We start from the raw sequence: 24607 nt of genomic DNA, 5'->3' as shown, positions 1-24607 counted from the left end.
CATAGTGGTTACAGATGAGCTTTCCAGAGCCATGTCCTCAGATATGTGAAGGGAAAATCAGACTGGAGACTCTTCTTAGGGGAAGATTATATGGCAACCAATTCCTCCCAGTTCTGCATCATTTTCCTTCTTGTGTGAATTAGGCCACATTCACCGAAATGACCTTCTGCCCTAATACACATGGGGTAGTCACAGTACACAGGTGTCCACCATGTTCCTTCTGTCTCCCATGTTTTCACTGTTGGTAAAATGTTATGTGCCCACATGCTTCTTTCATGGTTGCTCCTTAGAAGACGGATTTTTGTACCCTATTGCTTACTCCCCAAAGGAGTCTCAAAGCGGTTTACAAACACCTTTTCCATTCGTCTCTCCACAATAGTCAACCTGTGAGGTATGTGGGGTTGTGAGAGATCTGAAAGAACTGGGAATGGGCCACAGTGACCCAGCAGGCCTCAGGTGTCTCAAAGCATTTTCCTATCGTCTTCCCTTTCTCTCCCCATAGCAGACTCCACATGAGGGAGGTGGGGTAGCGAGCCTCACAGGGAAGCTGGCAACCCTAGGAGGAAGACTCTCTGTGCACAGCAGTCTTGACCTTAGTAAGGTTTTTATACTGTTTTTTTTTTATTTGCCAGGCCAATAAGTCATTTCAGTTACTATGCATCTCCAGACATTTACTTGTTCTCTATTTACAGTTTCAGGCTGCCTGTCTGCGCCCCAGAATACAAACAGTTGCTGGTAAAGGCTGGCCATAACCCATAGGCCTGGAGGGACACTCCTGCACCACTCCCTACCAACTGCAGGCAAAAATGGCTCATTTGAAGGCTGGACTCTGAAACATTGTATGATTTTGAAGTCCCACCTCCAAACCTCCAGGAATATTTCCAACCCAGGGTTAGCCAACCTACAGGTGTGGCCTGGAGAGCTCCTGGAATCACAACTCACCTGCAGAGTATAAAGATCAGCTCCCCAGGCAGAAAGGGCTTCTTTGGATAGGGTTGTGGTAGAGAAGAAACATTTAAGGCTTCCCATACAGGTTGTTGTTGAATTGAAAGACTTGAGGCCTACTGCACAGGGTTGTTGTGCAGATGAAACAGGAGACAAAAGAGCCAGTTTCCTTTGCAGAATAACGCTGTGCAGTGGCCTCAAATCTGCAGAGAGTTGCAAAGAAGAAAGACACATGGCTTGGCTGTGTCTAGCCCCCAGCCAGAGCAGTATTTTAAGTAAGAAGGGGCTTTTCTGTGGCCTCCATGTCAGGCAACTGTTTGGCAGAAGGGGAAAGTCCCTCCCCCTCAAAAGGAAGGCCCTCAGGCTCCCCTGCGTTGCTCTTGGAAAGGCCTCCTTCCCTCAGTCAGGGCCTGTCAGAGGTTCCTTCGCAGCAGGGCTGAAGGGGGGGAGGGGGAGCACTCTGCAGCCTCCTGCCAGCTCTGTCAGGGTTCTGAGGCAATTGTCAGTTGGACATGGCAGTTAGGACAGCCTTGGGGTGAAAAGGGCTGGCGCAGCCTGTGCAAGCCTCTGTTCTCATCCCCCTTGGCAGCCCTACTGACCTCCTCTCCCTGCGGTGGTCAAGAGCAGACTGGCAGCCAGACTGGGCTGGGTGAATGGAATTTTGGTCTGTCCTTTGCGCGCCTCCCCATTGGCTGCTTGGCCCTGGATGGACACTTGGATGGCCCAATCAGGAGCCACTTTGCGGCTCCTGATTGGGCCCTCTGAGTTTTTATCCTGGACAGGGCTGCCCTAACTCCTGCCCAAGTTGCCTTACTCCTTTATTTAATAGGAGCGGTTAAAGATGAATGGGTATCTGGAGCCTTTATTTACCCCCTTTAGGTCAAAAGATGGTTATTCTGAAAGAAGCAGGGACAGATTTCCCTATTTAAATACCTTGAATCTCTGGTCAGCTGACCTGAGCCATGAATAATGGGACCAGTGGACTGTAATCTGAAAAAAGATGCTCATGAAATGATTGCCACGCAGAAGGGATTTTAAATGTGCTCCTTTGGCAGCTGTCTTCCTGCGATAATCTGTGTGTCATGTCTGTTGAAGATTCCCTTCACACTGTCACTTTCTGTGTAAAAGATTGTATTTCAGTGTCAGATGACCTGGCCAGCTGATTGTACTCCATTCTTAGAGACTCCAGGCTTGAGCAGGATTAGTTTATGATGTTTTATTATCTTGACTTTGAAACTTCACTGTTTAGCTTTGTCCCTGTATTACATAGTCTTTCTCTTATACCTATTGAAATAACTGATCATTGTCACTGACTGATTCAATTTGGTAGCATTACAAAGATATATATTTCATGTTGCTGTTTAATCTTCCTTATTTACAACACACCTATTTGTCAGTTTTGAACATTCTTAGATCACATTTTTTTAGTTCAAGCCAGTTAATGTTGCTCCTGAAACACTTCCTGCCAACTAAGCACCAAAGAGCTTCCTTCAGTCATCAAGCTGCGTAATGTTTGAATAGAGCTCGGAGCATCAGTTGAATGTGGGTCAAGGGACCTATGCAGCTGGTGGTAACCCAATGTGATAGGTTGTTAAAAAAATTAAGATTGTTAGTATTGCTATATGTACTGTCTTATTCGTTCAAACATAAAAACAGTCCATCCAAGTAGAGTAATAATATTTATTTGGATAACAGTAAAATTTCTTCATCTCATTTTTTAAGTCTTTATAAGAGAATTTTTTTCCCAGTGCTGCATACAGACATACTTCCTTAGGTCCAACTTTTTCCTGTGGTACAGCAAAGTCTGTTTTTCTTTGCCACTGTTTCTCTTTTCCCTGATTTATTTCAGATTTTCTCCCCTTTCAAAAATACTCCTGGCATGACTATCAACTCAATTATATGTTCTGGGTTTTTTTTTTAGGACAATAAATGTTCAGGGGAGGAGGCAGGTGACATGGCACATCATGACAGGCACAAGGACTAATCAATAATATTTAGATCTGGCTTGTGCTGAAATCATGAGGAACCAGCTGTTCCCAAGCACAGCTTCAGTTCAGAAATTTCATATATCAGTTTAAAAACATGCCCTCAGACTACCTAGCTACAGTGATCCATGCAACAGTCACCTCCAGATTAGACTACTGCAACTCACTCTACGTGGGCCTATCCTTCTTTAACCTGGAAGGTGATGTATGCAGCTGCTAGGGTCCTCACATTAATCTTAGAGGGCCCATATCCAGCCTGTGCTGTGGCAATTGCATTGGCTGCCAGTTGTGGCCCAGATTAGATTCAAGGTTTTGGTGTTAAGGCCATCTGTGGCTTGGGCCCTGCCAATCTGAAGGAACATTTGTCTCCTTATGCCCCCTCGCAGGGCTCTTCGTGCTCTGTGGGTGCTAATCTGCTTATGGCCCCAGAGAAGCATGCCTGGCCACAACCGAGGCCAGGGCCTTTTCAGTCCTGGCCCTGACCTGGTGGAATGAACTTCCAGAAGAGCTAAGGGCCCTGATGGAGCTATCTCAGTTCTACGGGGTCTGCAAAATGGAGCTGTTCCACCAGGTATTTAGTTGAGGCCGGGACCAGGAATAACTGAGGCCCTCCTCCGACCAAATACCAGGCCATCTTACGAATTCCCTCCCTGTGATGATGGTTGGCTGTGGGTAGGGAGGTTGGGATTATGCCGCTTCTTGTACTCCATGTTATTTGGGGGGGAGGGTGAGATTGGTTTTATTGGGGATTTTATATTTTTATGTGACCCACCAGTGGAGAGAGGCAGGATATAAATTGGAACAATAAACAAACAAACAAACAAACAAATAGTGTTTAGTGTGGATCCACAGCTGGTTTGCCACTCAATATGTGCATAGCCTTAAGATTACCTTTAAAGTTTGCTTTGGAATCCCAGTTCAGTTCTGTTCAATTCAAAACCTCATCTCCATTGATATTTCAGCAGTCACGCTGTTAGCAATAACTAATTATTATCCTTGGTATTTAAAAAAGAATAAAATGACTGTAACTAGGCAACTCTGAAAGATGAAAGGAATAAGATGATGTAACATTTAAAATATTTAAAGGCCATCTTGTATAGCATAATAAAAGAATGAGGGCAACTTCTTGCTTTCCCTTTTAAGATTAAGGTGAATGTTGGTATGGGCACTTGTTATGCTTCATCATATGTTGCTGGAAACCTCTAATAAAACATGGAAAATTAAAATATGGGAAACACAGCCCAGAATTAATCTGATGGCTGGCTTTGTGTTATGTTACCTTTCTGGGTGTGGAGGAGATTCTGTTGAATTACATATGCAAGGAAAATTCTTGGAAAATATAAACAGTTATGAGTAAATTAAATGTTGCCACAGAAAATCATCTCCAGTCTGATAGTTTAAGAGGGTAATTGTGTTGTTCTGCAGCAGAACAGCTGGAATTGAGGCCAGTAGCACCATAGAGTTCAACAAGAGTATGGGGATATCACTTTCGAGAGTGAAAGCTCCCTTTGTGAGATTTGTAAGGTATCTGATGATGGGAGCTTTGACTCTCAAAAACTTATAACCTGAAAATCTTGTTGGCTTCGAAGGTGCTACTGAACTTGAATCTAGCTGCTCATCTTCAATCTGAATAAAATTAGTACTGTAAAACACTGATTTCTTTTCAGGCTTTGTCAAGTCTGCTTACAAAAATTACTTATTTTTCTTAAAAAAAATAGTTTTGTTGTAAGCATTTTTTTTGGGGGGGGGGAAGCTAGCTCTTTCCTGATGTTTGGTTTCTGTTAAATGTTTCTGGAAAGACCAGAAAAAAGGGCTAAGCTGAACCAAAGCAATTTTATCTCACAGGATACACAACAAAGAGTTGTCTACTTTTGCCAAGCTGCCTGGTTCCAAAAGTTGCTGGCCCTCCATCAACAACACTGCTGCAGCTAGTAGTGCTTGCAGATAGTGTCCAACATGATATTCTACCAGAATTTTAGCAAAGCAAAATGTAGGGCTGGAATGTTACTTACTGCTAAATTACTATAAAATAGTTACATACATCTGTGATTATTGGTTACTGATCCTCCTGTCTGTTCTGATCTTCATTGGACATATCTTTATAGTGGTATACCATATATTTTTGTTATTATTTTAGATTAGAAGATTCCCTCCCATAGTGATCTTTCCTCCCCTTCCCCTTTAGTCATTCTGCTTGTGTACATATACTAATAACGATGGCAGTTTCCACTAACATATGAGCACCTGCCTCCATAAATCTGGCTTTGCTTTTGCCGGTAACAGTTGTGATGCCTAATGAGCACCTGCAGTTTTGAAATCCATGGCGTTAGTCAATATGTTACCTCAGGGCTAGTGCTGCTGAGCCTTTCAGTTTTCATTTTCCTTTGTGCCAAATGATGCTCTCCTCAGACATCCCTGAGTAAATAGGCCATTATCCGCTGGAAATCACCCACTGAAACCTGCCTGAGCTGAAGATGGGCAGCCAAACAGCAGGGCAGCATTTCGGTTTTATTCTATTGTCTGAGGTCTCTCTTCCCCCCCCCCCCCTCATTTGCAGAAAGTATTTTGCTTTTCACTTTCCTGAGACCTTGTACAGCTCTCTGTTTTGGCCTCTGGGAAGGAGGACTCCCAGTACAGAATTCAGGTGAGCTACCTGTATGAAGTCTTTTGCTGTCGTGGGAGCAGGGAAGAGAAACAATGCAGAATAAATGCTTTCACAGACATTTTGCCTTTTCCACTGTAATTCATTTGTATTAGCGAGATTGAAAAATGCAGTGAAACAAACCCAGAAAATCAGGTTGAATAGCATGTCAGAAGCAGGTGGAGCTTTGAAATCAGAAATGACATCCAAGAGAACAACCTAACGATTGTACCGCAAATATTGCATAGAGAAAAAGACATCCTTTGGAGAGAGAAGAGGGCCTTCGTTCACACCAGAGGGCGCTCTTGGAACTTTGAAAAAAATATTAAGTAGGAATAATACACAAGATCTTATAGTTTATTTAAACAGCTCTGAAGGTGGACGGTACAGCTTTCTTATTGGCAATTGTTTTTGCTTCACACTGGTAAGTGGAAATGGACACTTTAAAGCATGTTGACTCCTTCAGGCAGTTCAACACTTTTGAACTGCAGCGGGTAGGTATTTTTCTAAAACAACTCTAGATATCCACCCAGTGTGCATAAGGGACACAATGGAACACAGGTCTCAATCACAAGCATAGCTTAGATTTTACTTTACTATGACCTAATCCAAACATTTAACAGAATACAGAAGGGGAGGGCAACTCAGAAGCACAGTGTGCATGTTGCATGTATAGGGTCCTGGGTTCAATTCCTAGCAGCTCTGGATAAAAATTTCTGTCAGCAGAGTTAGGAAAGATCTCTGTTCAAGACTTGGAGGACTGCTGTCAGACAGAACTGGGATCAATGGACAAATGATCTGACTTGGTATAAGGCAACTACACAATTTTACAATGTATTCTTTGATTCTACTGCAGTGGGAATACTTAACTTGTTCAGATATGGAACTATAAATGAGCAATGGGACTTGGAGTTCTACTTGATTACTTTAAAACTCAAAGGTATATTTTAGTTTTGTCAGATAATTTGTCAGGTAATTATACCAGTATGGTGTAGCAGATAGAGGGGCAGACTATGATCTGTAAGACCAAGTTTTGAAACCCCACTCTGACTGGTAAAACTGCTGGTGCAGCCAGTCTCTGACCTAACTCACAGGGTTGTTGTGAGAATAATAAGAGGCGGAAACCAAGGTTGTAAGCTGAGCATAAATATATGTTATAAATAGTTTCTTACAGAAGGATAGATAAAACATAACGGGAAACAATACTGGATTGTAATTCCAAGATAAAAACTACACACAGGCCCATTTTGCATGGCAGCAGCCACAGTGGACCGCCAGCAGTGTGTTGCTGCAGAGCTGCACGTATCCTGTGTCCCTACAGAAAGGTTCTGCTGCTTGGTGGGGGGGGGGGCTTTTTTTGCAGGATGGTGGAATTGTGTGACAATGCAACTGCAAAATCATTTTTAAAAACCTTGGTTCACTCCACATTGCTGTGAAGCACTGTGAAGGTGTCAAGGGCATATTCAGCCTCCTGCTGGCCTCTGTACGGACATCCAAGTGAGACTGCTTTGGGATAGCCAACGTTGGCCTTCGCAGCACCAAAAAGGAATGCGGAAGAATCTGTGTTCCCTTACTGCGGGGCTTCTGGGAGTGAATCCACGCCAGGCCCAGGAGGGCAGTGGCCTGGGGGCATTGTCATGTGGACACAGGGATTAGCCCTGGGTCCATACTGACATTGCCCTGGCTTTTTTTGCCCGTGCGGAATCGGCCACACACACACACAGAAAAAATAAAGAAAAAATAAAGCACTAATGCTGGCTGGACTGCACCTGACCACCCCTCCCCCTTGCCAGTTCAGGAAAGGTAGTTCAGCTTTGTGACCATCATTCTACCCCCCTCTGAGCTTCCCCAATCAAGTGCAGAAGACTTTCTGTTTCAATTGGGGGGGGGGAGAGAAAGCCCTGGATTTAAATCGATATGAATTCAGCAGGATCGACAGCAGAAAAAAAAGTAAAGGCAGAATCTGCCCTGATAAGAGAGGTTTATGGGCGACTTTACTTCTGGACTAGGTTAGGAGATGCATAGGTTTTTCTTTCAAGCTCTACAGAGCAAGAAAATATACAGCATGAAAACTGGAAATTCATCTGGTTTCTTCTAAAAAGTTAAAAACGTTTGCTTGCCTGTTTAGAGCTTCTGTTTTTGTAGTATACAGGGATTGTACCTGAAAAGACACAGGCCTTGTGACAAGTCCAAGTTCTTCGAGATCTTGCCAGCAACTGCCAAATGCCAAAGGGCACAAGTCATTGGTGGCCTTCTCTGATGATCTGTTATTAGAGTAATTTAATGCTGTAGTAATTGAATGTTAAAAGGCCCCCATTCCTGCTGTTCCCCCATATGAGTGGATCCTCCGTGCAGCATCACTGCATCTCAGTATCTTTGACGGTACAGTAAAGCTGACAGCTTCTCTGCCTGGGTACAGACTAGTGGTAGATACTGCTGTTAATCCAAAAACATCAGTTTGGTGGCTTTGTTGTTCGAAGGGAGATCTTAAAATAAGGTGGTATGAACTTGCACTGCTGTTCTCCCATAAGTTCGTGGAAGCCTTCTATGGTCTACTTGAAGTGCCACTGTTGAAAACAAGCAGGAATCTTATGGTGTCTCAGAATTTAAAAAAAATATATATTTTACACAAATACTAGTTTTTAAGGTTTCAGAGGACTCCCCCCTTCCCTTTTGATGTGTTGTTGCTAACTTCTCTTCATCAAAATGGCTTCAGAAGGGAAAAAAAACAGGTAGGCGCTTCAGTTGGGTCCAGAAGGTTCGGAATATTCCTGTATCTGAGATGACTGCAGCTGAATTTGTTCTGTTTTCCAAAACCAAAGGAAGTGGGATTCTGATATCTCTCATCTATTTGTTGTTACTATTCGTTGTAAAGAAGGCATGGAAGTTATAAAACAAACTTATTGTCATAATTATACTGTAGAGGTAGAGGATGTAGTGGTAGAGGATGCAGTGCAAACAGTACAAAGTACAACAGTACAAAGTACAAACAGTACAAAGTTCTTGTTGCCAGCATGAGAACTTTGGAATGCATATGCACTGGAAATGCTACAATTTCAAGGAGTGGGCAATCCCAGTTTAGGGCATGTGGAGAAGGGGCTTCTGCTATCTTTGGCCATGCTGCTTTCCCAGCCTTAAACTCCAAGAGACATCACTTGCTCCCTTTGGAATCTTGGGTGTAGCCTTTATTATATGCAAATAATAACTGTCAAGGCAGTTTCACTCGGGAAAATCATATAGATGGGGGTGACTGAACTTTGTATGCTACGTGCTATCGTGTCACTTCCAACTTATGGTAACCCTGTACGCTAATGACGTCCCAAATGTCCTATCATTAACAGCCTTGCTCTAGTCTTGCAGTTCTGCAACTGTTAGGCTTAAATAGTTAGTTAAAAAAAAAGAGGTGTGAGTTATAAAAATGTATAAACACTGTCTAAGGATTTCCCCCCTTCTTTGCTTTGGCAGGGAGGTTCAGAGCTAATGGTGAAATATTGGTTGTGTCTTGCAAAATGTCTGTACCTTCATTTATAATTCTGTCAACTATTTATGCCAGCCACTAATGACTGGAGAAGAGATGGCATTTTGTTACTTGAAAAAAAAATCTAAATTATACTCCAGACAGGTTGACATTGATGCCCCAAAGTACAGGTTTGCAAGATAATTCCTAATCTCAATAGAAAAGAGGTGTCAAATTCAATTTCACTGAGGAGCTGATTGCAATTTCCCTTTTAACTCCAGAAGTCTACTGCAGGTGAATAGAAATGGCTTGATGTACCCCTCAACTATTTTCTCTAAACATTTCTTCCCTTGTGTTTACATCGAAATATCCCATAGCTCCCTTTGTAAGTGGTTTTGCTGTGTTTTCAGTTTGTTCTTTGTCCTCTGATATTGTATTGTCACGTTATATATATTCATTCTTTGGAACCATCTGCAAATTCACTTTGTGGGCTGCATGACTGAATGCAACATAGTGGTGCCTCCTTATAAGAATTATGATCCATTCTGTATAATTTGTTGTGATTTTGTGAAAGAAATATCCTAATCTAGCACACAAGGAGATACAAGAGTCTGATTCTTCCAATTTCAAGAATGGGAATACCTGTATGTATATTCCTCTATGTGCAAAACTTGCATGCCTATTAAAATGGGTAAGGAATTCTTAATACATGACTTGGTATTAGAAAACTTAGTCCTAGTATCAATTGCTTCTAAAAGTACTTGTCTTGCAAGTTCTAGAAGAATGAAAAGTACCACATGGGGGGATAAGGCTACAAGGAGCTGTAGACAATGACATCATTGTTCCAGGACCACAAAACATCCTTGGAATATGTTTTACCAGGTCCATATTTTGAGGAGCAAAGGAGTTGCTGGGTCAAACAGAATTGTCTGGAATGACATTAATCAGAATGTGTACTGGGAAATGGGGGTCATCCCTGCCCTTCTATCCCATTCATATGGGAAAGCTGTATCAAAACTTTGAGATAAATACTTGTATCCATTATTGATATCCAGTATTAATTTTTATTATTTATTTGATTTATTGGCTACCTTAGGGCAGGCTCAGGGAGGCTCAGATCGATAAGACAGATATACAAAGTAAATGTCCAGACCCGCTCTTAGAAATTCTCAAGGTGGCAGTTCCAAAGTTAAATCTCATGCCAAATTTTACCATTTAAACTTGGCACTCATAGGAATTCACTCCAATATCCCTCCACCTTGCAGACTGAAAAAGGAGGGCCTGCCCTTCATGCTCTTGAATAGCAATACTGACACATTCATTTACGTGCTATATGACCTTGAACAGCTCATTTCTCCTTAATTTGCCCAACAGTGTGTATGTGTTTTTAAAAGGAGGCTCATTGTAGCATCACACTGGTATTGTGTAGGCTGATTAGCTGAATTCTGAAATGCACTTTGAATGGATAAAGTGCTATTATCCTGGAAGCTGAAATGTCAGTCACTTTTTTTTGAGAGAGAGGAGGGTGAAAATTAACCTTTGAAATCTGAAAACCACCTTGGTTACTGAGCAGAATTTTTAGTGTGATAAAAGCTCTGTTCTGTCTAGGGTTGGCTCAGCAGGGACAAGAGAGACTGCTTAATTTTGGCAGCAGTGGCATAAATACAAAGTAATTACGTACATGAAGGTAATTCTCTTGTGACATCGCAATGGCATTATAGCATACTTAAGTTAGTGGAGCTTCTCTTGCATAAAGAAACCACAAAGCTATGGAAAAAAACCTTACTTTCCATCAAGTGCTTAATCGTGGGTGCTAGCAGAATCAGATTCAAATAGGTAAAGAGACTGGACATCCTTGATATTAAAGAAGAGTAGGTGCGATAGGGTATGGGACTCAGACAGCCAACCCAAAACTATGGTTGCTGCTCTTTGGATGCAGCAAGCAAGGAACTAAACAGAAAGCAGTGAAGGATAAAGGTAGTTTGGAAGCAAAGAGAATCCATCTAGTGTTGCCTTTGTATCTTTATATTCTATTGTATTTTATTGGAAACCTGATGATTTTAATTTCTAACCTGAGAGCGATGGGAAATAAATAGAAATGACAACAACAGCATTCAGTGGCAGAAAATTACACATTTTGATGGACCCATAGCAAAGGATTGCCTGGCAGGAAGGTCCAGATCTCAGCAGGATTCTGTCCTGTGATGTTTGTTTCCTACCTGGGATGCTCTCATTCAAAACTCTTCTCTACTGTGAAGATCTTTAGAAGACCGTGGGCCAATCATTGACTGTTTACACATTGGGAACTTTACTGCCCCAGCTCCTGTGTAGGAGCACAAATCGGGGGCGGATGAGGTGCACCAGGCTAAATGCTCCCCCATGTGGGTGCAGGAAGTGGTGGGGCAACCTGCCATGACTAAAACTCCAGCCTGCAGCCCAACATGAAACCTCCAGTGCGTAAACCATCATTGGCTGTCTCTGGGCTTCACTAACTTTATGGGGTTGCTGTGAAGGCAAAATACAAAAGGGAGAATAAGACTGGCCACCCCATTCTCTTTGGATGAAAGGAGGAATAAAATATATAGGATTCTTGGACTTTACTAGGGCAACTAATTAAGAACAGGGATACTATTCTTTACTAGGGCTAATTAAGAATGATTAGTTATCTGCCCTTTAATTGATTAATGTATTTTATCTCCATTTCCTAAGAGTAGGTTCCATTTGGAGATACTGAATGAAGTGTGGAAACTAATGAACCAATATTGCAAGGAAAGGACATCTTAAAATAATACATGCCTGAATTAAATTAGCATACAGAAATAAAACAGTTGTGATGCTCACTGTTTAAAATTGGCTTTTGCAAATAAATTGAATATTTGCTTGGTTGATATACACATTTAAAGTTTTAGGCCCAGCTTTTACATTCTAAATACTGTCTTCCAGACGGCTTTCTAGGCTCAGCTGAATCTTGGTTCACTGCTGAAGATGAAAAATCCAAAGCCATTTAAGTTGCAGCATGTTTTATGGGGGTGACAGCCACTCTCAGTGTACTTAGTGTGATTACTCTGCCACCATACATCATGCAATAAATACACTGGATGATAACTCATGTCTCCCTTAATATGCTTTGGTGAAATACAGCTCTTGGTCTGATCTACCAGACTTCCTCAGACGGTATTCCACTCAGTCTTCGGTATATGACAACCAAAAATGAAATGCCATCTTATTCCCCTTTGTTTCAAGATACCTCCCTGTCTGATGGTTGAATGCTGAACACCTGATGCAATCCTGCATCTGTTTGGAGTTAATGGAATTGATGCTTTATGTTCTACTGAGGCTTCCATGTGGCCGCTTACATCTGTTCACCTACATCAGTATTGTTGGCATCTCAGATTTGAAGGTGTGCCTGTCAGAAGAATTGCGATGGCATCACCAACAGCTTCAGATATTACAAACATGCTAATAAAGGCAGTATATGACCTGATTCTTCTTGGGTGATGTGCAAAATGCAAATTTGTATCTTTTCAGTGACGCAATCAACGTCTCTGTGCACATGCAACACACACAGAAAGGAAACATAACTTTCTGTTTTGTACATCACAAAAGAAGTGCAAATAAGAATGCTCATGGCTAATGCACCCAAATACTGCTGTCGCAAATTTATAACTTCCAAATTTTATGGTGCCATTTCTAACCTGTGAAAATCTCTGGTGACTCATGAAAGTGAACAGAAGAACCTGCACAGATGCTACAGAGAAAATAACAAATCCCCAAGCAATTTAACATCTTCCTCTTTTGTGGGAAATTTCCCACACTTCGACTCTGCACTGAAATGCTAACCCAGGAGCCCAGAAACCTTCTTACAAACATACCCAAAATATTCCAAATGAGATTTTCATGTGGAGAACTTCCTCCTTAATGTTCTTCTGGTTCATTTGTGTTGCTCAATGCATGCATAGGCACACTGTATTTCAGATCACTGGACACGGGAACAACATCACTTTGCATAAGCGGCACCTGGATAGACCAAATTGTGATAATCACCCATTGTAGTTTTTAGGGCATGTATTATTCACCTACATGATATATTTAGTCAATTTTTCATTTTAAAAATTGTCACTGAAGTCACAGCAGCGAAGAGGGATTTTACATTAGCAGGATTTACCCAGAAAGTTTGCTAATTTTATGCCACAGGCAACTGAATAAGCTTAAAATGTACACCAATCCCTAGATACACCAATCCCTAGATACAGTGAATCCTAGTGTGTGTACATGCGCATGCACACACACAAACACACACACAGACACACACATTCTTACCCAGAATAGATTCAAGTGAGTAGCCATGTTGGTCTGAAGCAGCAGAACAGATTTAGAATCTTGTGGCACTTTTAAGGCCAACACATTTTTATTCAAGATATATGAGCTTTCGTGTGCATGCACACTTGCTCATGCTGTATCTGAGGAAGGGTGCGTGCACATGAAAAATCATACCTTGAATAAAAATTTGTTTGTCTTAAAGGTGCTCACTGGACTCTAAATTTGTTTCAATTACCAAAAATGTTACCAAAACTGACAAAAAATCTAGAAATAGCTTGTAAGCAGCAGGAAAGAGTACAAGATGGTTATTTGTACAGTTATGTGTTGTCAGTTTTCTTCTTACTATCTCTGCCACATTGCCAAAAATTGGAAACAGTATTTATCTCCATTTGACTAAAATGGCATTCTGAAAAGCATGTCGGTTTATTTTGTATTCTCAATGCAACTAGATCAAGCAGAAAGTCTTAAGGTACAATCAAACTAGTACGTACTCCCCCCTCCCCCATGCTTAATCAGTAGATGTAGGAGCCTGATGAATACCACTAAATGTAGGACCAATACAGCACACGAGAATCCTGTGCTAATTTTTTTTCTACTAGCAAACAACTATATCCATTGCACTAGCATTATAATGACCCTGTCAAAGGGAAACTGGGGTGAGATCAGCCTGACACTGCAAACTGGAGATGGGGTCAACTGTTGCATCAGTGTGGATATATTTGTACGATTAGAACAAGATGAGGAAGGCTGAGTGATGGAAAAGGAATTTAATCGAAAACTATGACTAAGAGTGTGTTAAAGTATTTTGATGGCACCCTCAAAGGTTTTGTTTATTATTCCAGTATTCTTAGCCAGAATGGCTCCTGAGATGACTTCCAGTATAAACAAAATACAGTAAAATGCATCAATAGCAATATTACTAGGGTTGCCAGCTCTGGGCTGGGAAACACCAGGAGACTTTGGGGTAGAACTGGACATGAGCAGGATTTGGGGTGAGGGGGGAGCATAATGCTATAAAGTCCACCCTCCAAAGCAGCCATTTTCTCCAGGGGAACTGTTTTCTTTTACTTGGAGATGTTCCATCGTTCTAGGGAATCCCTAAATATTACTAAAACAGCAAATGAGAAGGTTAAAGAAAAGTTCAGAGGATGTTTCAGCCTTCATAATAGAACACCAAAACAGGGGCTGAAGGAGGAAGATTAATATAAACAAAGCCTGAGAGGTTAAAAAGAATTGTTTTCCAACTGGTGCAAAATATTTAAAAAGTACAGTAAGCTCGCCCCCCCCCCAACACTAGGATAGTAATTTTCCTCAAACCAGGCAGTTATCACAGTATTGCTGCTGTGTTCTATACTAATTTAATTTCCCAAATTAATGTGACAATCTTGTTACTTTACTAGTGTTATCAGGCCTTTTTATGTAATGGTTATAGATATTTGAAGGTTGATTTTATTCTATGGCTTGACACCTTCAGTCAAAGGTTAATGAGGGCCAAAACCTGTTGTATCCAGGAATACAACGGGCGATAGAGCTTGGTGGTGGGAAGAGGGAGGGGAGGAGTAAGGGCATGAGGTTTAATGTGTATGTTGTAGTGGCGTGGAGGTTGTAGTGGCGTGGTGACAAATGAGGGCATGGGTGTGGAAAGATGGGTGTCAAGAACCTGTGGTTTGGAATGTGTGTTGAGTGTGGGAGAGGACTAACCTTTGGGAATTGTGCCATAGTGGTTACAGATGAGCTTTCCAGAGCCATGTCTTCAGGTATGTGAAGGGAAAATCAGACTGGAGACTTCTTAGGGGGAGATTACATGGAAGCCAATTCCTCCCAGTTATGCGTTCAACTTCATTTCTCTTCTTGTGTGAATTAGGCCACAGTCACCGAAATGTCCCCCTGCCCTAATACACATGGGGTAGTCACAGTACACAGGTATTCGCCCTGCTCCTTCTGTCTCCATTTTTTTTATGGTTGATAAAATATTCCGATCAAGGACAGCCAACCTCCAGGTGGAGCCTGGAGATCTCCTGGAATTGCTGCTCATCTCTAGGCAGCGTGAGAGCTTCCCGGCCTAACGGGGAAAGGAGGCCACTCCAGTCCACTTACTGTGTCCCTGTCAGCAGCCAGGGGCAAACTGGCTATTAACTTGCCAGATTGCCCCTGGTCGGGCTGGGGGGCGAGTTGTGTCACCTCCTTATTGGTCCAAAGATTGGACTGGCCCCTCCCTCTCTCCACCCACCTAAGCCTTAGCTTTTTATATTATACAGCAAAGCTGTTCCAGATAATGGAAAGGAATTTCAGTTTCTGTTTAGGGCTTTCCCCATTTAGCATATATTGTAGTAGGCCAAACTGGATGTGGTCAGAGTGAGGATAAGCATAGCCAGAGTTGGTTTACAAGGAAAGCCCACAACCTGGTATGTTTACCAACACTTGATGTTTTGTTTGTTTGTTTATTTACTTATTTATTATATTTATATGCCGCTCTCCCTGGAGGCTCAGGGCGGTTTACATAAAATATATAAACAATATATGAAACAATCCATAACATATAAATAACCATAACAATAATACTAATAACTGATAATTGTAACAGTGCAAACAATACAAACAATGTAATAGTGCAACAGTACAAACAGGTCCAGAGCTCATTGATGGATTTCTGGGAGGGAGGGAGCAGGGGCCCTTCAGATGTTGTTGGTTATGCCTGGTCTCAACCAAATGCCTAGCAGAAGAGCTCCTTTTTGCAGGCCCTGCGGAACTGTTTTAGCATCGTCAGGGCACTGATTTCCTCCAGGAGCTCATTCCACCAGGTGGAGTCTAGAACCGAAAATACTCTGGCCCTGGTCAAGGCCATGCGGGCATCATTAGGGCCAGGGACCATTAGCTGGGTGGTGGCGGTGGAGCATAGAGCTCTTTACATGTCACCCCCATCTGTATGTTGGGGTCCTCCTGCAATCAGTTCCAAAGTTCCAAAATGACTCGTTAGTGGGTTGTAACAGATGGTGAAGTGTTAATGCTTGACCCTGGTCTGAGAACCTTGAGAAAGAGGGGATTAAAATAGAATTCTTCAGTTGAGAGTGGCAGTTAAGAATGACAGTGGAGAATGGAGTAAGAACAGTAGAGTTAAGTAGATGTGAGAAAATCAAGGAGGATCCTGAATTGGAGTGGGATGAGTAACCCTTCCCTGAAGAACTCCTAGTAGAAGGCTATGTGTGATCCCTAAAATTTGAACTTCTGTGAATGTTCTTACATTCCTAATTTAAGTATTTTTATGTCAAAGGACTTGTTGATTTAAGCAATGATTAATACATCATTGCCTCATTTCTGTTGCTAAACCTGAAACCTGTCTTACCCTCAAAAGTGAAATAAAGCACATCTATAAATGTGGCCTGGAAGGGGGGGACTGCAACAGAAGTTGATGGAAGTGACATTGAAACCACCACCACCCCATTGTGCCTGAGCGGCAGAATCGGGGGGGGGGGGGGGGCGTTGTTTTGCCTTTAGAGCCGAGTAGTTGTTTAAAATAATTCTTAATTTAAATCCAGGAAAATAAATCAAATTTTGAAATATTAAAATAACAAACATAGTTAAAATAGTATAGCAACCTATACTGACTAGTTTGGAAAGAAATAGTATTTCTTCATTTAAAATCCAATAGTAATAGTAATAGTAATATCAATTTCTTGTTTTTGTTAATGATCTAGGTTCCAATTTTCAACCAATTATAGCCTTCTAATGATAACCTTCCAAAGATTGGAATGCACAGAAAATGGCTGGAGATTAAATAGCATTGGACTTAATGACTGCTTTCATTATGACAAACGGATGATGAATATAGTACATCACCAAAGCCTCAGCATCTTTAACTAAAGTACTGTGATTATTTTCCAGGCACTTGTAAAATTGTTCCATTTAGATCCATCTCTGTGGCTTATTAAAAAAAGAAAAGAAAGCTTCATTTTGCTTTCTTGGCTTTGGTTTTTAAAGCAGCACAATTAGTACTTGGAAGATCCATTAGGAAGGTGATCAATTGTTCTTTTAATTCTTTTAGATTTAGGATTGAATGAGACTTTCAAATAAATTTATGTAAAACAGGCCATTTACTGTTTTATCCTGTCTTTATATATGTGCGTATATATATAACGGTAAGGGAGGAGATGGGCCACACCAGAGGAGTCTGTGGGGGTACTTGTGCTTTCCTTTTGAGGGGGAGAAAGCTTTCCCCTTCTGCCTAATAGTTGGCTGACAGGGAGGCCACAGAAAAGCCTCTTCTCACTTAAAATACTGCTGTGCCCGGCCTCGCTGCTGGAGGGAAGACACAGACATATATATTTCTTCTCTGCAACTCTCTGTCATGCAGATGAAAATGGATGCTGTTCCAGAGGTTGTTTTGCCTCCTGTTTCATCTGCATGACAACTCTGTGCAGTAGGCCTCACATGTTTTAACTCCAGGACAATCTGCATGGGATGCCTTAAATGTTTCTTCTGCATAGCAATCCTGTCCAACCTCCAAAGCAGCCCTTTCTGCCTGGGGAGCTGATCTTTATAGTCTGGAAATGAGCTGTAATTCCAGGAGCTCTTCAGGCGCCACCTGGAGGTTGGCTAACCCTGGGTTGGAAATATTTCTTGAGGTTTGGAGGTGGGACTTCAAAGTGGTACAGTGCCTCATAGTCACATCGCAAGATCCAGACCGGCAGTCTTCAGTCAGAGCCAAATATATGTCACCATATCACAAATCAGACGTTTCACAGATCTCAGGGTTCATGTTGCCCCTGGACCAGAGCAGGGAATGCCCCTGAATGCCCCACAATCTGACCGCATTGTGACAAAGAATGTTGTCTACTGTGAGATCCTCCTCTGATCAATGCACACAACAGCCATGCCACGTTTTCCACAGGTCAGTCCTTTTCCACACTCTACTAAGCCTGAAGAGTATACATCCTTGCTGCACATCTCTCCACTCACACTCCCTCATTTCCGGCCATGCCACCACAACACACACAACACACCCCTGCAGCCACATGCCCTTCCAGACTGGACACCTCTCAACTTTCTTTCCCAACCCCCACACTCTAGAGCCCATTGTATCTTGGATACAACGGGGTTTGCCCCTAGTGTTTATGTGTATGTATATGTTTGTATTATATAGGCGGTAAATAACAATGTTTACTTTAATCTGTATTGGAGTAAACAATGACACCACTGATGTTGCCTTTCAAATACAGCACTTCAATTAGGATTTAAAATTTTACCAGATGCACAAAAAACTCAAATCTTTATTTTTATCAATCCTCTCTTCCGGTTTACCTCTAAAGGTCACTTTCCAATTTACCCCAAAGATAATATATGTATATTTGTTCTAAAAAGTCTCCATGAAGGAAAAACATACTGGTTTCTACAGTAGCCTAGCCAAGGGAAGTTAAGCGTTTAAGTAATGAACGTTTCCCTAATGGCAGTTTGTTGCTAGTGTGTTAAACTAGTATATAACTCTCAGAGAAAACTTCCAAAACAGTCAATTGGTCACTTACTGGCATCTGTTTATTTTATTGATATATCTTTATACATTTTCCCATCAGGCTTTCTTATGCTCTACATTTATACTTAACTAGCAAGAAAGCCTGTTGCGTAGGAGAAGGTAACGGGCACTTGACTGGGCCTACTGCTGGAGCCACCATACCATGTCCACACTCAGGCAGTGGCTGGCTCTATTCAGCAGGAGGGTGGGCGCCCTGAAGCTGGCCGTCCCTTCCCGTTGCTGTGGTGGCCCTGAGCAGCAGTTGCACCAGTGTGTGGCAGGTCCATCCCAGTCGGTGGCGAGGCAGTGTGTGTTCCGATTGTTCCAGCACGCTGGGTGCTATACTGGGCCCTGGCCTGCTGCTTTAGCTGCCATATTGTGTCCACAGGCACACAGCAGCTGGCCCTGTTCAGCAGGAGGGTGGGCACTACGAAGCCAGCCATCCTGTCCTGGGGATATGGTGGCCCCAAGCAGCGGTTGCGCTGGAGTGCTGCAGGTCTGTCCCAGTCAGTGGCGAGGCTGCTACTTGTAGCAGAAGATTTGATAATGGCATATCGACACAGAATTTTCAATCGATTTGTTTCATCAAAGTCACTGTGCCTTTGAAATTTGTAACACAAATATAGGTGTCACAGCTTTCTTTTTTGCACACCCAACCCTTCCTGAAGAACCTCAGAGCAGTGTACAAGGAAATTATGCTTTACATCAGCCATGTGGAGGAGTCTAGGCTGAAAAATACTAACAGGCTCCAGGCTACACTGCTTCATGGCTAAAAAGAAACCAAACTGGGTCTTACCAGTCCAAATTCATTGTGGTTTGATATAGGTATTTTAGTGTAATTCTGTCTGTGAAACAAAACATGAAGGCATGCCAGGGTAAGAAACTTTGAGAGAAAAGTAAGGTTGAAGAAGCAAATTAAATTGTTAATTAAATCACATGGAAGGCTGGCTCAAGATGATATTATGTATTTTCGGCATGTTATGTGAATGTATTATTTAATGCCTAACTCCAGAAATTCTCCTTCAAAAAAGAATGTTTAATTCTGACCCCAAGTTAAGTATCCAGAGTGATGACCTACAGACCAAGGAGGCTTTTTAATCTGGTTTTCCATCATTCATCCTTGTGTCCTTTTTCTGGCAGAAATACTGTATAAATCTATCATTCATAGAATTGATTGACATGTATATGTTCCATCCTAAACTGATTATTTTCAGCTTGTGGTAGAGAAAAATAGTTCTTAGTGGAAAACCAAAACTCTGAAACTGTAAACTCAAGGATAAGTGTAATTATGGTTGACTAATGGTTGACTAATGAATCATGATTGGGGGCTTCCCTTAATTTTTTTTCTGTCTGAAAACAACAGAGCAACATATGTGTATATGTTCGTTTGTGTGTAAAGTGCCATCAAGTTACTTGTGACTTATAGTGGCCCTATGAATTAATGACCTCCATCTATAGTATCCATTAAATCATACCACTTTTCAAATGAATCAACTTTCTTCCTGTCGGCTTTCTTCATTGTCCAACTTTCAGACACATACATAGTAATGGGAGAATAAGGTAAAGGTAAAGGTATCCCCTGTGCAAGCACCGAGTCACCCTTGGGGTGACACCCTCTAGCGTTTTCTTGGCAGACTTAATACAGGGTGGTTTGCCATTCCCTTCCCCAGTCATTACCGTTTTACCCCCCAGCAAGCTGGGTACTCATTTTACCAACCTCAGAAGGATGGAAGGCTGAGTCAAGCTTGAGCCGGCTGCTGGGATTGAACTCCCAGCCTCATGGTCAGAGCTTCAGACAGCATGTTGGCTGCCTTACCACCCTGTGCCACAAGAGGCCCTTAATGGGGGAATACCATGGTACACATTATCTTGATCTTGGTCTTAAGCCTAAGGATCTTTTATAGCTCTTACATGGCTGCCCTTCCCAGTTTGAATTTCCTGCTGATTTCTTTTTGGTACTGTCCCTTCTGGCTGATGGTAGAGCCAAGGAATAGAAATTGGTAACAATTTTAGTTTCTTCATTGTAAGCCTTAAAAAAGTGTAATTCAACAGTAATTACTTTGTCCTTTTTAGCTGTAATCCTGCTTTGGCACTTTCTGCTTAACCTTCATAGGGAGTCATGTCAAATCTTCACTATTTTCTGCAGGTAATGTGATGACATCTGCATATGTTCCTTCCAACAATTTCCATATATTTTCATCTAAATCTAACGCAGCATTACTTATATGTTCCAGATATAGGTTGAAGAGATAGGGAGATAAAATACATCCTTATCTGATACCTTTACCAATTGGAAACCATTCTATTTCTTCATATTTTGTTCTAATATTACTCTTGTCCAGAGTACAGATTATGCAACAAAACTATCAGATATTGGAGCATAATCTTTCCTTTAAAACCATAGCTTTTCATGATCCACACAGAATAAATCTATGAAATCTATGAAAAACAAGCTTATTTTCATCTGAAATTCTCTGGTATTCTCTGGCAGTAGTTACTCCAAAATATGTAGTTACTCCAAAATATGATCATTAGTACCCCTTCCTTTTCTGAGTCTGGACTGAATGTCCAGCATCCCGGATCAAGCTTAAGATCTTGGTAATTACCTTTAAGGCCATACGTCATTTAGATCCAGCATAACTGTCTGTCTTTCTGCCTGTGCCCCCCAAAGAGCGCTACCCTCAGCCAATGTCAAGTGGCTTGTGATCCCTGGCCCCAAGGAAACATGTTTGGCATTGACCAGGGCCAGGTCATTCTTGGTCCTGGCCTCCATCTGGTGGAATGAACTCCCAGAAGAGATCCAGGCCCTCCCCAAGCTATCACATTTCTACAGGGCCCACAAAACAGAACTCTTCAATAGGCATTTGCTCAAGGCCAGTGACACCATCTACTGGGCCCCAAGAACCTGCTCTTATCCAGATAAGCTCATTCTATTGGATTGTGATCGTAATGCCATCTGAACATATTATGTTATGACTAGAAAGCAAGTCCACTGTATGCTAAATACAGCGGGCGCTAGGATCCCCGGCCTGGGGAAAGGAACAGGATTCCTGCTACTTTGCCAGGCGTTGCGGGCAGCGAAGCTCCCCCGGTCATCTCCTGGGAGACACTTGTCAGTCCGTCGCAAGGGGCCAATGGGTGCCCTTCCCCATCCCGGACTGAGCCCACCCCAACCCCCCTTACTGTTTTATTTATACCGCTCCCACATCCCAAAATAGCAAAATTTTCTTGAAGAACTGAAAACCTTTCAGTCTGTATGTTTTTGAGGTCAGTTCAATATCATCAAAGTAAATAAAAAACAGTTGTATGTTGCAATCAAATATGAATAGCAAACCTAATTAACCACACAATCACCTCTTCATATAGGAAATACCTGAGTGTCTCCCTCCTTGGACTGCCAAATTTAAAGGAAAAGAATCCCCTAATGAGCAAGTAAAAAGACTTAAACCATCACATAACAGCCTCTTCTGCCTGTGCTCTAGCTACATCTCTTTAAGGAAATGGCAATTTGTACAGCTTGGTGTAGAGGTTAAGAGAAGCAGCTTCTAATGTAACAATCTGCATTTGATTCCCTGCTCCTCCACATGCTGGGTGACTTTGGGGAGGAGGTGGTTTGATAGTTTACAAAGTAGATCCTTACCCATCTCCAGCAGTGATGGTTATTTCAGGTCCTTAGCATAAGCCTGGTGGAACAACTCTGTCTTGCAGGGCCTGCAGAACTGATTCAGGTCCCACAAGGGCCTGATCTCTTTAGGCAAGAGCATTCCACCTGGCCTGTCTGTGCTGCCATGTCTATCATATTCGTTTATGTCAATACTTTGATAGGTCACAATACTCAAATAGAACTATCAAGTCTTTATGCCAAACTAAATATACAAACCCTACATTGCAGACCTTATTTTGGACTGCATCAGAAATAAGAAATGAGTAACTCAGAAACATCTGAGGCAAATTGCACTGGAAAATGAAACACCAGATTATAGGAGTGATCTTTGAAAATTACTCTCATTCTAGAATTGCCATATGGTCAGTGACATGCTGCCAATATTTTAAACAAGAAACTCTAACAGAAATGTTCCTGTAAGTTAAACTCCATTTTAAAAAGAGTGTGATGAAGTGAGGGAAAATTGACTCACTGTCCATACTTTCCTTTCAAACAAAATGCTGTGTCATGGTGGGAGGCATGAGGAGATGATGTGAAATGTGCATTTCTGATTTGCATAACTGATTTTTTTTAAAGCTTTCCATTCTTGTTCCCTTGATGCAAATTATGCCATTTGATACAGGAGCATGATGATTGACAGATGTCTTTTTTCAGTTAAACTTACAAGAAAATTTTTGAGCAGCCTGCTTTTTACTAATGCCATGGTAGCAGAGGTAGTGATTGCTGCTGTAATATTATAATTCAATCCTGTGTCAAAGCACAGAGTACTTTTAAAGAACATGAGTGTCACTTCACTTTACCTCTACAACAGCTCTACAGTGGAAAGGCAATGAGTGACTTAAGATTATCCAGTAAGCTACTGGGTCAAGTGGGTGTTTGATCCCAAGTATTCCAACACTCTATCCACTACAGATCCTTCTCTTGATCAGGTAAACAGTCCACTTTTCAGTGGGATTCATCCTCCCCCCTGCCTCTGATTCCTCATTATCCTTTGGCTATCCTCTTCTTAGACGACACATAAACATCTGCAATTCTTTTGACCACTAACTGTATGGTGATGCAGCTACCAACTTGTGATCTGTATCAAGTCAAATGAATGTTGACTACATGGTTACATGCAACTTAACTGTGGATCTAAAGAAAGAACTGGAGTTAATGCCCTTCTAGCATCTTGCCTGATGCCACTTTGCCCCTCATTTGGAATTTATACCACAAGTATATCCCACCAGTGTGGTGTAGTTGTTGAGAGTGGCAGCCTCTAATTTGGAGAACTGGGTTTGATTCCCCACTCTGCCACATGCAGCCAGCTGGGTGACCTTGGGCTAGACATAGTTCTCTAAGGGCTGTTCTTACAGAACAGTTCTGTTCGAGCTTTATAAGTCTTACCTACTTCACAGGATAGATTCAAGTGGTTAAGTGGGACTCTGATTTTGTTGTGCCACGTCACAGGGTGCCTGTTATGGGAAGAAGAAGGAAAAGGTTTTTGTAAGCTGCTTCGGGTAGTGAAAAGCGGGGTATAAAAAGCCAGCTCTTCTTCTGCTACTGCTTGATGTATAATGAAGTAGTAGCCCCTGGAAGTGAAAATATATCCTCACTCTACACTGTCTTCCATTGTTCCTCTGAAATCTGTTCTGTTGTCCTGTTTCCTAATCTCTTCTTATATAATGATAATTTCATAGTACTGCTTCATTCCATAGCTGGCAGTGGGACTGGATCACTTGAGCAGATGTCTCATCCTACACGTTCATGAGGGGCTCTAAGACTCATCAGGGATCTGATCTAAGACAGCTCCTTCACTCTTCTTCCCTCATCCAGATGGAGCTTTTGTAGTACAGCGCCCATGAAATCAGAAGAGAGGAGAAATTCTGCCTTGGAAGCCAGCTTTTATGGCCAGTAAAGTAGGTTGTTTTGAAGTACAAATGTGTTTTTCTTGGAGTTCTGCATTTTAGCTGTAAGGACTCCCATAAGGATGCTCATGCATATATTGATTAGGATAGCTTCAGTAGCAGCCTTGTATGAAGTTTAGTGATTCTGAATCTCTCACATGCATTACTGGTGGCTGCTTGATTGCTGCAGGGGGACTTCAACG

At 41.9% G+C, this 24607-nt stretch overlaps 1 protein-coding gene across 5 annotated transcripts in view; it reads left to right on the top strand.

Annotated features, from left to right (window-relative positions):
* The window catches only part of ST6GALNAC3 (ST6 N-acetylgalactosaminide alpha-2,6-sialyltransferase 3), a 387985-nt gene that overhangs the window by 43746 nt on the left and 319632 nt on the right, over positions 1-24607 (top strand). The window contains exon 2 of one of the 5 annotated variants that reach the window (XM_077333297.1): positions 24334-24416. The exons of the other annotated variants lie outside the window; for them this stretch is intronic. Within the exon in view, the coding sequence (XP_077189412.1) occupies positions 24405-24416 (12 nt within the window). The 5' untranslated portion in view covers positions 24334-24404. The remainder of the gene's footprint in view (positions 1-24333; positions 24417-24607) is intronic. 5 annotated transcript variants of the gene reach the window in all.

The sequence above is a fragment of the Paroedura picta genome, chromosome 4, assembly GCF_049243985.1.
Source record: "Paroedura picta isolate Pp20150507F chromosome 4, Ppicta_v3.0, whole genome shotgun sequence".
Taxonomy (NCBI): Eukaryota; Metazoa; Chordata; class Lepidosauria; order Squamata; family Gekkonidae; genus Paroedura; species Paroedura picta.
The sequence above is the reverse complement of the archived record's forward strand: the minus strand, read 5'-3'. Positions and strand labels throughout refer to the sequence as shown.